The sequence below is a fragment of the Melanostigma gelatinosum genome (assembly GCF_949748355.1).
Source record: "Melanostigma gelatinosum genome assembly, chromosome: 11".
Classification (NCBI taxonomy): domain Eukaryota; kingdom Metazoa; phylum Chordata; class Actinopteri; order Perciformes; family Zoarcidae; genus Melanostigma; species Melanostigma gelatinosum.
In genome coordinates, this window is record NC_136644.1 from 3,359,741 (window position 1) to 3,372,806 (window position 13,066).

A 13,066-nucleotide genomic window follows, 5' to 3' on the forward strand; every position below is an offset into this window, starting at 1 on the left:
TTATTTGGAGTACAACAGAAAGAGAGAGGGGGTTCGGGTATCATTTTGATTTTTGTCAATTCTGATTCCAATTTTGCTTCTCAGTTTGTTGTTCAAATTCTTGTTTGAAAGGAAAACACAGTGATGTTTGTATCTATGAGGCCAAAGAAAACTTTTCGGCAGCCATATTTCTTTAAGCGGTGTTGTTTCTCATTGGGTTCCAGACTCGTAGTCTGTAGAATTGGTTCCAGTTGGAACAAGTTCTGGATACCTTACTGTACCCCAGGGACGATGTGACAAAGGTCCCAAACCGAGGGAGTCTGAACCGCTACGCTGCCAGCAGAGGCTTTGTTAAATAAAAAAAAATGAGTTAGAGGAGGTGGAGAGACAAAAGAAAGGGAGGGAGGGAGGAAGAATAGGGAGCAAGTGAGGAACAGCCTGGACTAAAATGATGGTAGAAAAGAAGGAAGGGAGGAGGAGGAGGGATGGATGGATAGATGGATAGGAGGGAGGAATGGGAGCGTATTTGAAGGAGGATCGTGCGAGAGCCTCATCCCTCGGTTCCATCAGCGTGTCCAAATATGGAGGCATCTGCTTTTGCACCAGGCCTGTTCTCAAGACCCGCCAGTGACCAGGGAGAAAACTGGAGGGGGGGGGGGGGGTAGAAAAAAAAACAAGACCGATGGGAGAAGGTTTAAGTGAAAGGAAGATGGCTGCAAAATGAGAGAGAGCATGACAGCAGAGACAAGACAGAGTAGCTAGGTATAACAACAGGTGGTGAGAGGCTGCGAAAGGTACACGTGTCAGGTTTGGAAGGACTAAAGAGAAGAAGTCGAAGGTTTGAGCCACAGTTGAGTAGAAGTTGGACAGTGGGAAGTCTGTGAAGAGGGAAAACGAGTTGAAGTCTATTCTTAGCGCTGGAGTTGTTTATTTTCTGACTGTTCCAAGCAGCAAGATGAAAGTGAAGAACGAGAGAAAAGGTTTGATGAGTCTCGTGGAGGAAAGGGGAAGTTAAGCCTTCATCTTTCTCTGCCTCGGCTTTGAGGTTGATTTAAGTTGCTTTGATGCTTCATCAGTTTGAGTAAATGTTGCATGTTAACGTTTCTCTTTGTCTCCCTCTGTCTCTCATGCTCACACACATTTTCACTTTTCTGTGTGTTGGGACCAAAGGGGAGCTGGCGACCTTTGGGGTCACCGGGGGATGATTTCGATCATGCGCTTGGAAGCCGCCATAAGGTCAAAGGTTATTTGTCAGGAAGTACATCATCAGGTTTGGGACGGTCCTGTGGGGATCGGCTGAAATGTCAGCCTCGGTCTAAAACATTCAGCCAGACACTCCCACACGGGGACCGCCGAGCCGAGCCTTGGTGTGTGTGTGTGTGTGTGTGTGTGTGTGTGTGTGTGTGTGTGTGTGTGTCTTAGCATGCAGTATGTTTAGAGGGTGAGAGTGTATGTGTTGTAGGCATGCAATCAAAAATGTGAATTTGAGTGTGAGTGTTGGTAACGGAGAGATTTTTAGGCCTGTATCTCATGATGATTTCCATAATCAAGTCATTTATCTTCTTTTACACTTTTGTCTGGTTGATTAATTCACGTTTGTTCCGTATGATGTCAATAAGTATTTAGAAATGGCCCATCACAATTTCCCTGAGCTTAAGAAAATATGCCTTTTACAATGATGTGATCTTGAGAAGATGCTGCAAACCCTTGCTTTTGAGAAGCTGTTGGCAGCAAATGTTTAACAATTTTGCTTTGTCTTTATGATAATTATCTAAATTGTTTTCGGATCATTTTTCGATTGATGAATTTACCAGATGTTTCAGCACTGGTGCGATGCGTTTGAATCCGTATGCGTGGCTGTGTAAGTGAGTTCGGTGTGCTCGTATGAGAGTCATTTTCGGATGTGTGTGTGTGTGTGTGTGTGTGTGTGTGTGTGTGTCTATGGTGTGTATGGTCTTGTGGTGTACATGTGGAATGTGACGACTCAGCTACGCTTCCTCTCCATTGATGCTTCTGTTCATTCATTCATTCGTTCACGTGTATACACTCTTTCTACTTAGTCTTGTGGAAGTGACTGTGCATGTGGTGTGTGCGTGCGTGCGTGCGTGTGTTTGCACGTTGCTGGTGATTTCTAATAAACGAGGATATGTGGGGCAAAGGCGACAACACTGCAGAGCACTACCTTGGATGAGTCATACTCGCCGGAAAGGCCATGTTTGTGTGTGTTCACCATCCGATATGTCTCAGACAGGCAGATGCCGCATATTTCCTGGATAGGGGGTCTTGTGTAGAAAGGGCTATGTCCTCTTGGAGGGTGTGTGTTGCATCTGCATACCTACTCACACATTAACAACCAAATTATTGCATTTATTTTTCATGTGCAAGTTCGTGTTTGTTGCAGATTTTTCAGTGCAATACTTTGTACGGATGTTTCTGTTCAAACACGCTTGAAAATTTTGATTCTGACCCCAAAAAACAACGACCTGAGCCTGAAGTTAGACTTGAATGGATCCAACCTCAGAATAAGTGACCGCCAGTAACTTCATTGGACTGCTGCCAGTTTGATTTGATCCCACAGAGAGTACCAGCGTCTGTTACCTTATTCGGCTCCGAAGAAGTTGTAAAAACATCCCTTTGAAAATGAATTGGCTCTTAACTTGCTCATTCAAATCTCTTTAGATTTAAGGTCGGTGTAATGTTTGCAGTCATTTGACTGGCAAGCGTGGAAAACAGGCACAAATGTTAAGATGAAGCCCCAGAAATGTTTGTTATTCCCATGTTTTGCTCATGTTGTCATGACTAGATCTACATATATACTGTATGGACATTTCTTAATCTGCGTGTGTGTGTGTGCGTGTGTGTATATGTGTGTGTATTCTAGTTGTAGTAGCAGTAGCCGTCCTCAGCTGGACCCTCTCTGGTCCAGCCAGCTGGTCTGAATAAATCAATAAAAACCATTGAGCTGCATTGAGACCTTAAAGTGCTGGTGTCAGTTTCTTTCCCAGAGTGCTGCCTTTACAGAGCCTGGAAAGGATCAACACACAAACGCACACATGTGCAGATATACACACACCCGTGAGACCAATGTGTTTCAATGGCTTTGGCTGCACAAACTCAGTTGTAAAGGATTAGCTCTGTTATGCCGCAGCGTTTGGATAAACACACAAGATACGGGGGCGCTTTATTGTCCAGAATCTATCTGACGCTCAGGCACACACACACACACACACACACACACACACGCACACACACACATTAACCTACTCTGCAGTTGATGGTGGGAACATTTTTCAGTGTCTATTGTGTCAAAACCTCGAAACGCCCTCACAATTCAAGGCCTGTTTTAGAGTTTAGAGCAACCTGTTGATAAAGTTAGAAATCTGAACTGGAGGTAGACGAGGAATGTGGGTTATGCGAGGCATGCTAAACTCTGGGACCTTCAGAGTGCTCCTGGTCTCTTCCTCCCCCTCGCCGTCTCTTCGCTGTTTGCCACTCAGATTTCGCTATCTCCTCTGCGTCTGTGTCACTAATTTGTCTGCAGTCAGAGGGAAGATCACAAAATAAGTGTCTGTGGTCAACGTACGCCTCGACATCTCTAGCTACAGTATTTTTTGGCCTTTTACTGACATGAAAGTTTCAAAAAAAATTCCTAAATAACTATTTTTTAATTCAATACATGACAGTAAATCATTTCAGGTTCTTCTGTCACTTGAGCAGCCGATCTCAACCAACTGCAAATAAAATATACATGTATAATATTTATATCTATTTATGCATGAAGGACTATGATGTCTTACATGAAGTGTTGTCAGTGGGCTAAGCTTCGTAGATTTCGTACCTTTGCTCCTGTGGAAGGTTTTTACTTTTGTAAATTAGATAATCTGCCAAGGCCTGTCTCACAGAAGACGTTTTGTCAGAATGGGAAAAGCAAAAGTGTAAATAACTAAATGTATGATGCCTGAATTCCATTTTAGCTGATTTAGTTTCAGTGTCCTCGTATTGTTCACACCGGCTCACTGTCACAGCTTAAGTTTTGTTTTATACGCTCTGGCACGAGCCTTCCACAGATGGCGCGTGAGCACGCACGAAGGTGTTTACGCTCAACGCTGTGTTCTCGGAAACATCGGAGGGCGGAAAAAAACTAAATGTACGATGAAGAACAAAAAGCCAACGAGTGTAACAGGGAAACTCCATAAACCAACCGCCACAATGCTGAGGAGGGATTGTAATTTACTGTAAACTCATATCTCACATTCATGGTGTCCTTTACTGCCTTTGTACAAGCCCTGTAAAGAAAGAAGTCAAGTAGTAAATGCATTTTAATGAAACAAAGCTTGAATATCCTGGAAACAATTCGACATTTTTTTGCCAGCCAAGTCAAGGTTTTTAAGACCTCCTCTGTCTAAAGCATTTTAATAAACAAATTAGCACAAAACCTTTGTGAAATCCTGTTAACTGACATTCCAACAGTGCTTTAATCAGTGAACTATTTGTAACGAGTCACGTCTGAAAAGCTTGCAGGCCATTTTCTGGCTCAAGCACCCTGTCCCGACCTCCCTGGCTTCACGGGACACTTAAATAGAACGTAGAATCTTTATTGCTTTTCCGAATCTGACAATTCAAAATGTCGGTCGTGAAAAAGGCCGACAGAACGCTGATTTTTAAAGTTGCCAATAAGACAAACATTACAGGAAGCAAAATCAGCTTTTTAACTTATTTACCTCTTGTGCAGTAAAATGTACTGACTTTGGATTTCAGGATAATGTCGGGAACACAAGTCATGCCTCTGAGCTAATGGTAGGCAGAGCACAGCAGTGGACCTGCGCGCGTGTGTGTGTGCGTGTGTGTGTGTGTGTGTGTGTGTGAGTGTGAGTGTGAGAGTGTGGGTTGAGATCTCATAAATGGTCTTTGTCGCCCGCTTGGCAAAGGACTCTAACCCGAAGTAATGGCTGTTGTTGGCCTGCGGGCCGAGGATGTCTGCCAAGTCGACACTGTCCCAGGGCTCGGAACACGACACACGGTGCTTCCAGACTGCCAAGATAAGTTCATTGTTAGTTACACATTCATAACTAATTTTATTTATGCAGACAGGGAAGCAGAACAGAGAGCTGTGGTGATACTCAGTCATGCCCATTGGTTTCACAGTGGCCAACTTAACCTCTGGTGTATCTTTTTATATTTGCAGATTAGCCCGTATCCATGAATCAATCATACACCAAATCATTGAATTTGACTTTAGTTCTGCCACTGACGTGACCAATTCGACTTTTTAAAGGCAAGTTCTTCGTCTAATTCCACGTCAATGAATCCCTGGAACTGTTATTGTGAGTAGCAGGTTGGAGAAGCCCTGCAGCAAGAGTGGACGCAGTGATACCGATACAGCTGCTGCTCTACAAAATCGACTATTTATTATTGTTTTATAGAAATTATTGTTATTGTATTTTAGAGTTCTATTACACTGACTCAGTATGAATTGTAAAAGGTGGAGAGAAGAAAAGCAGTAAAAGGAGAGGAAAGAGAGGGAGGATCTAAAGAGATGGAGAGATATTAAAACCAGTCTGAGAAGAGACAGACAGACACGAGGGGGAGTGTGGCCCCTCTGTGTGTGTGTGTGTGTGTGTGTGTGTGTGTGTGTTAGATTCACAAAAAAATGTTGCAAACATTCTGTAGTACACAAATTGACTTATGAACACACGCACTCGGCATCAGACTGACGCACATGCTTTCACATATGGGTCGGATGCTCATCAGTCACACTTACACAGGTTGACACGTCATCGCATCATCGCTTTTCCTTTGAAAATGAAACTGCATGATGTCGGTTAGCACGACATAAAGTCAGGTCATGAGGAGTTTCACTGAATCAATCTTCCTCGCTTTGATTATGAAGCCTTTTTTTTCACACCATGCTTCAAAGATAATGTTTTATTGTCAGAACGGGACAGCGATAACTGTTTACATGACTTTACATTTCCTTTTTTTATATTCAAATACGTTTTTCACAGCCACATGCGCTCATTTACTCCAGATCATTTCCAAACTATAGAAAATATCTCCAGGGTACATGCCAACTGGAGTTTGTGAACTGGAAAGCTGCATTTGCGGTGATAAAATATGACATCAATCTTTAAAATATCTTAGACATGTGCGCTAGGCATGCATTAATACACTGTATATTTGTCCTGGAAGCTCTTATCTCACATACTTAACAGCTCACTGAGTGAGGAATGTACTGCAGTAGGGAGCAAAGACACAGACAATTGGCTTCAGTCTTGTTTTGGAAAGCAGCGTACATAACAGTGAAATCAAACACAGACAATCGGTTAGACGCAGGGCGCCCATAAAGAGTCCTGGACCAGGTTCCATTATGGCCTGGGTACTCCGTCCGTCATCAACGTGCTAACAGGGTTAGCACCTTCAGCTGTTTGAACAGAGAGGCCAGCTAGCCAGGTCACTGTGTGTTTGGACAGGCTGATAGCGGCTGGCTGTGGGCCACTACTCTCATCCACTGTTTGTGTATTTCCCTGTTGGCCCTACACTAGTGTGAAGGCGGCCGGAGCTCTGGGCTGATGTGCAAACATAGTTGGTGAAACACCCAGTATTACATTACCTTCTTTTCAGTGTGTGTGTGTGTGTGTGTGTTGAGATTTAGTCTCAATATACAAAAGTGTTATATCATAATTATCCAAAACAAAGAAACACAAGATCTTTTTAGCATCTTTGAAGCGATAACCAACAGGTTAGGAATGTGTACCAGAGAATTTGAATTTGAAATTACAATCCCTAAACATCCTGTAGACTGACTTGTTGTTTCAGCATCAGATTAGAGTAAACGGATGTAACATGCAGCAATCCTCTCATTAGAGGATTTGTTGCCCAGCGAATGTTTGGCAGAAACAAATTGCCTATTACTTTGTGGTGATCCAGCCCAATGTGTTATTGAAAGGATTGCATCACCATCAAGCCATGATTCTTTTTAGGAGCATCTGACTCTCTTTTATGTGCTTCAGTTCATTTCTTTTCCCCCCTTCGCTTAAAGGTGCTTAATACAAAATTGTGTGTTTTAGTGCCTCCACACGTCTCTCAACATGCCGACGGCTGAGTCGCTGGCTAATAGCTAAAGATGCTAAATCCCCTAATGGTGCAAACAGAAACAACAACAGTGCTGACAGCGTTTACCTGAGGGGGAAACCGGAGAGTGGGCGCTACGCTTCCGTGACCGCCGTCTGAGCGCAGTGAAGAGCTAACCAGTTGGTCACGCTCACATGCACTTACATGCACTAAAAGCATGAGGCCGGCCCAACTATGTCCACAAATCAGAGCTGGTCGGATTACACACACAGCGGCAGAGTGACTTCATTCTCTGCTCCGGACAACATTACTCCACCATACCTTTACATTAAATATAGTTGTTTGATGCTATATTAATGTTCTGAATATTGCATAGAGAACCAAGAACGTTATGTTTTGCTTGTGCTTCTCCTCAGGGCTAAAAACCTACCTGATCTCAGGGAGGAAGTCGGAGCTCGAGGCGCAGTGTGGCTGTTCTCAGGTGGGGCTGTCGGGCGGAGATTTGGTTGGGGTCAGCCTGTCCTCCTGTTCTCAGCCCCGCACGCCGGACCTCATCCCAGGTGGAGCGCAGGCCGCTGAGCCCCAGCTGCCCCACCAACCTCCAGACAGCACCAGGGTAAGTCAGAAGAAAGTAAAAGTCGAGGGTGGAACAGCGAGATAGATGCCTCTACTCTTTATTCTGTGATGGTTTGTGTTAGTTTCTAAAAGAAAGATAATTATGATGACTGTCCTTGTGGCTGAAAACCCATTTAAGTGTTGTTATATCTCAAAGTGCTTCTGTTTGATATGTTTTAATTTGTCAACCTCTCCCACCACTGTCCCTTTGTCTCTCTAGCCTCCCTTTGTGTCCCGTGGTGTGATCTCGTCTTCGGGGGCAGAGCAGGGTGAAGATGTCGCTGTGCTGAACGGCTGCCAGGAGGAGCACAAGACCAGCGGTGCCAAGGTACACCACCAGGGTTCTTGCAGATCCTTAAAGGCATTGAATGAACACATCTGAAAACAAGGCCTTGATTGGTATTAAGATGCTTTGAATCAGTCCTTCAAAAGTCTTAAAAATGCAATATTAAAATCTCAAAACAATTTATAATCTCTATTTTTTAAATAAGCTACCCAATGTGTTTCACATTAACATCACACAGATCAGAATAGCGTAATCAACAACACATATATTTGTTGGCCGGGATGCTCAGAGCAGATGTGGTCTGCTAGCTAGTGTCGGTATGAGGAAGTACAAAATACAATGGAAAAGAGAAAAGAAATGCGGCAGGGCTGCCACCGGTACCAGGAAATGTATACGAGGCCCAGTGTACGTTGTGCAGGAAGTGTTTCAAACTTGGCACGATGAGAAAATCAAGGCAGTGGAATCCCACGTCCATGCTTTCTCTTTGCTCTCCTGCTTCTTCTTCTCCTCCATATTCTGAATCGTGTCCCTCTCTTCTTCTTTGTTCTACGTCACCGTCTCACCCTGATCCAGTTCATCCCAGGTCACAGTCCCAGAGCAGCCAACGGTCTCCTCAGTCCCCCGTCGGAGGACCCAGTGCGAGCCAGCCAGAGCTCCCTGTGCGACATGCTTCAGGAGAAAGAGAAGAAGACCAGCACGAGCACGGGAACTGGCACCAATCTAGGCACGACTGGTGGCACAGGGACAGCTGGCACAGCGATGGATCACTCCGCTCTGATCCAGCTGCGCGCCAAGAACTCCCGAGAAAAGAGTGACGCCCACTTTGTGGATGTAATCAGGGAGGACAGGTGAGCAAAGAGGTTGGCGGTAGAATTTAGGAACTGATAACATCACTCAAGGTGACTGATTTAGTATATTAAGGGTTATAGGGTGAATAAGGGTGAAGGGATCCATTTGGTCATGAGTATTTTAACTGAATTATATGAATTATTCAAACCTCTACATAATGTTCACCATTTCAATGTGTGTTCCTATCCACACCAGTTGCCAGTCAGTCACCAGGATAATAAATAGCACAAGACAGATACATTCACCCTCACATGTTGCATGTCAGGAAACGCAAATGAACACTGAGACAACGGTGCAAACTCCACACAGAAAGTCCTCAGGGTGCTCGTAGAAATAGAAAGCAAATGTTTCACACTTATTGTCCTACGATAACTTGATACCTCTCCATTCAGAGGGCACAGAATAGGCTGCACCAGAGTACGCTTGGTGTGTTCTGATCTGCCCAAAACAAATTGTACCCAGCGGGAACACAGACCGGAGTCTGATTCAACTGGACTAAGAAATGCAGGGTTGAAAATGCCCTCAAAACAATGTCACTGTAGACAGAAAAGGTTGAAATATCCCGTCGGCAAAATGTTATCATCCACTCGAAGTAGAGCAGCTGGAAAAGTAGATGAAAAAGTAAATCTTGTCATTTGTTGTTCATTAATTTTCAGAAATATTAGATTTTCTGAGGAAAAACACATTCCCTGATATTGTGTCTTGTCTCCCTGTGGTTCACAGTCTGATGAAGGACTACTTTTTCAAGCCACCCATCAACAAGATCAGCCTCAACTTCCTAGAGAGACCTCTGGAAAAGGCTTATCGCAGCAGCTACAAGGAGGAGGTACACACTGTAATTACAAGACTCAGCATTGCCTCACGCAGCACGGACCTCAGACTACTTCTTGGGCGAACAACAGTCGAGGGGTTTATAGATAGTGTGCTTTGTTCCTGTGTCTGACTGTGTGTCATCGCCCCCCCCCCTTTAAAAGAAAAGAAAAGTGATGTCACATTAGTGCAACACGTTGTCACACTCACAGGACCAGTTCCACTTGGCCTGCTTTGACCTCGCAGCCTTGCAGCCCCCTGCTGTTACACCAGTGTTACTACAGAGCTCAAAAACACTGACGTTCAACCTCTTCGGTTCATTTCATGCCAATCTGCAGCGATGCTCACTGTCTGCTGCAAACACAGATTTCTCAGAACACTGAGCCACTGCTGTCCTCAGTTTCCCGTCCCTCTGTCCTCTCCAGGTGAAGAACCTGGTGCAAGTGCAGACATTTGCGAGCTCCACTTTCAGCTCCTTCCTGGACGTTCTTCTCAGCTGTTTTGTCTTCCTGGCCCTGACACTGGCCTGTTTCCTTCCACCTCTGGTGAGCCCAGCCACTGTGGGTCCTCCAGCTGCCGCTGCCCTGGCCCTGGCTCCCCTGGCCGGCCTGTTGGAGCTGGCCTCCCTGGTGCTCTCCATACGGTGAGGAGGCAGTGTGTGTGAGTGTGCTTTTGTGTGTGTCGTTTTTTTTCCTGGCGGGATGGAAAAGCGTCTGAAGTGTAATTTAGGCTGTTGTGTTGTCAGTGCTGTGCCATCAGAGCCCAATGATATCGAAGTGTTTGTTTCCAAATCGGATTTAGATAAAAAAAATACCCGGATCTTCTGGGGATCTTCCACATTATGGGGCCTTGACTCATCTCAAACCATGGCAGGACTTGTCATGAACTTTGTTATGCTCATCTGACAGATCATAAAGTACAGCGCGATAACAAAAAGAAAGGATAGCTGATGCATCAGCGCCACACGTCATATTTGATTGACGTCGCTTTAAGATGCAGGCTCTCAGGCAGCGATGTCTCATTTGTTAAGTGCCTGTAGTCTCGGCTCCCCTCTTCTCGCTTCTCTTCCTCACCTCCTCCGCACGCATCTCTCGTGGGCTGGACTAAGATACGAGGAGAGGAGGCGAGGTGGGGAGGAGGCGAAGAAAAGAGTCAAGGAGACACGTTAGCATATTGAAAAGCCCCGCGGTATCTCCTGGGCCGCTGTGGCGCAGGATTGAAAACCACTGATTGACCGTCCCATTGCACCACAACTCTCCACTGAAACCAAAACAAATTATTTAATGTGGTGGTTGGCTTCCACACCACAATCAATGAACTTCCTTTGTCAGATATGACTGTCTATTGTCCATTTTTTGTGAAGGACCAGTATTGGCTCAGAAATTGGCACGACGTCCTGCTACCTGGTAGAGTTCCAGACCAAAAAAAACAACACTTGAAGCTTCCAGTATTTCAAGTGATGTATTTTATGTATTTTGTGGTGTGTTTTATGGATGTGGAGAACATTTGTAAAGAAATTAATTTCTACTTGTTGCTATGTGAAAAAAAGGGCAATAAACTTCATCTTCTAGTTGGGACTTGGACAGTTGTGTTTTAATAATGTTTCTTAATTATTGATCGTTAAGAGTACCGCAGTTGTGGTTTAGGGGTGGAGTCATACGGCGAAAGATAATGTTTTTCTTTCCTTTACTGTTTTGTGTGTGACTATTTTATTCGGTCATGTTTTTCTTGATTCTTATTTTGGCGTCGTTTAGAAAGAACTGACAATGCTTTGGGTTGTGCTGCTGGAAAGTCGTCCTCTGCTGTCTCCTCCTAACACAATGTCCTCCTCTCCTCTGCTGCAGTATGGCCTTCTATCTGGAGAAGGTGATGAACTGTACCCGCTCCCTGCTGCTGGTGGTCTCTGGATGGGTCCCCCGTCACGTGATTGGAGCTGTGTTAGTCTCCCTTCCTGCCATCTCTGTCCTGTCCCACCTCACCTGCAGCCGCTTGCCCCTTCAGGTAAACATGTGTATTGGTGGGTGGTCGGATCAAAAACTGGAAAGGTCCTTTAGCTGATTTAACTATTGCCCTCACTGACTGAAGCCAAAATAAGCAGAGAGGAGTCGGCAGTTTGAAATCTTGCCCATGGTGGTTTGAAGCCAGAGATCCTTGGAGGCCAGCAGAGCCGTTAGCTGGCATTAGCCCTTTCAGGAACTGTAGAAGGAAAGCAGCTCAGAGGCTTCAGGAGGCTTCGCCTGTGGACCTTGGCACCAGAGATGTTGACATTTCTTCTTCTCTGAGTCCTGCATGTGAGAAGATTGAGCGCAGCCATACTTCACAGCGTTTTTTTGTGCTGTTTTGATTCAAGGCCATCTGTATAAGTTTGATCCTCTCTTTTCAGCTTTGAGGTAACGGCTGCTTGAAAGATGAGTGGTGTTTTGATGCCTTGTTTTTCAGGGATTCCCCCCCCCCCCCCCCCCCTTCTGTCTCACCCCTCCACATCTCTTCGGGGCTTGCAGATCAAAGTGGTAGTCTCACGGAGGGTTGTTAATTAATTCATTTGACATCTACATTTTCCACAATGTGGATTATTTAGTGAACCCTAATCCTACTCAACACACATACACAGCAGCGGCCTCACGGGCTAAACTGTATTTGTTCTGTTTCGCTTTCACGGTGCAGTCCTTAGTTGGGTTGTTAAATCGCTTTAATGACGAGCCCCTTTTCTCCAGGTGACCATGTTCTTGTGCTGTGCCACCATCCTGGCCATCATCCAGTATTGTAACTTCTGTCAGCTGAGTTTTTGGATGCGCTCGGTCCTGGCCACTGCTACAGGGGTCGCCCTGCTGCTGTTGCTGTACTGCCCCTTGCACAGGTACAGGTGAGCATGTGTTACATTGTGACTTACCCAGTTGTTTTGGTACTACATCACTCTAACTTCCTGTTCTTCAGCCAGGAAAAGAGGATTTAATATCAACTGCATTATGTTCGTTCGTGTGTGTGTGTGTGTGTGTGTGTGTGTGTTTGTGTGTGACCGTTCCTTTCTTCTGACTGACACCACTCTTCTTCATCTTTCAGTTCCGGTAATAACAGCTTGCCAGTTCATGGGTGAGTGTCTCCGTGGAAACAAAGGGGATGATGGATGAGTGACATTTGAAGGGTCGACTGCTTGCTTTTCCAATTTTTCATAACTGCAGCTCTGTCTGGCTTTTACTCAATCTCACGCTTTCCTGCTCTTTACTCACCTGTCCTTCTCTCTCTCTCTCTTCCTCTGTCTCCCCCTGTGTGCACCAGCAGTAATGGCTGCTAAATGTCAATAGCGGTGGAAATGAGTCATATAACCCAGAGCCAGAAGTTAGCTGACTACACTTTAGAGTAGGAGAGGGGGCTGGAAAATACTTAAATATATGATATGATAGCATTTTGATTGGCAGCTACTTCTTAAGGCTTACAGGATACAAACACTACTTGAAT

General features: G+C 45.0%; 1 protein-coding gene across 6 annotated transcripts in view; it reads left to right on the top strand.

Annotated features, from left to right (window-relative positions):
- The window catches only part of LOC306784468 (adenylate cyclase type 9-like), a 31,426-nt gene that overhangs the window by 12,163 nt on the left and 6,197 nt on the right, over window positions 1-13,066 (top strand). The window contains exons 2-9 of one of the 6 annotated variants that reach the window (XM_079278473.1): window positions 7,467-7,666; window positions 7,886-7,993; window positions 8,525-8,799; window positions 9,524-9,635; window positions 10,036-10,253; window positions 11,455-11,611; window positions 12,325-12,473; window positions 12,671-12,700. In XM_079278473.1, coding sequence (XP_079134599.1) covers window positions 7,467-7,666; window positions 7,886-7,993; window positions 8,525-8,799; window positions 9,524-9,635; window positions 10,036-10,253; window positions 11,455-11,611; window positions 12,325-12,473; window positions 12,671-12,700 — 1,249 coding nt within the window. The remainder of the gene's footprint in view (window positions 1-7,466; window positions 7,667-7,885; window positions 7,994-8,524; window positions 8,800-9,523; window positions 9,636-10,035; window positions 10,254-11,454; window positions 11,612-12,324; window positions 12,474-12,670; window positions 12,701-13,066) is intronic. The other 5 variants (XM_079278474.1, XM_079278475.1, XM_079278476.1 and 2 more) reach the window with 5 other exon arrangements.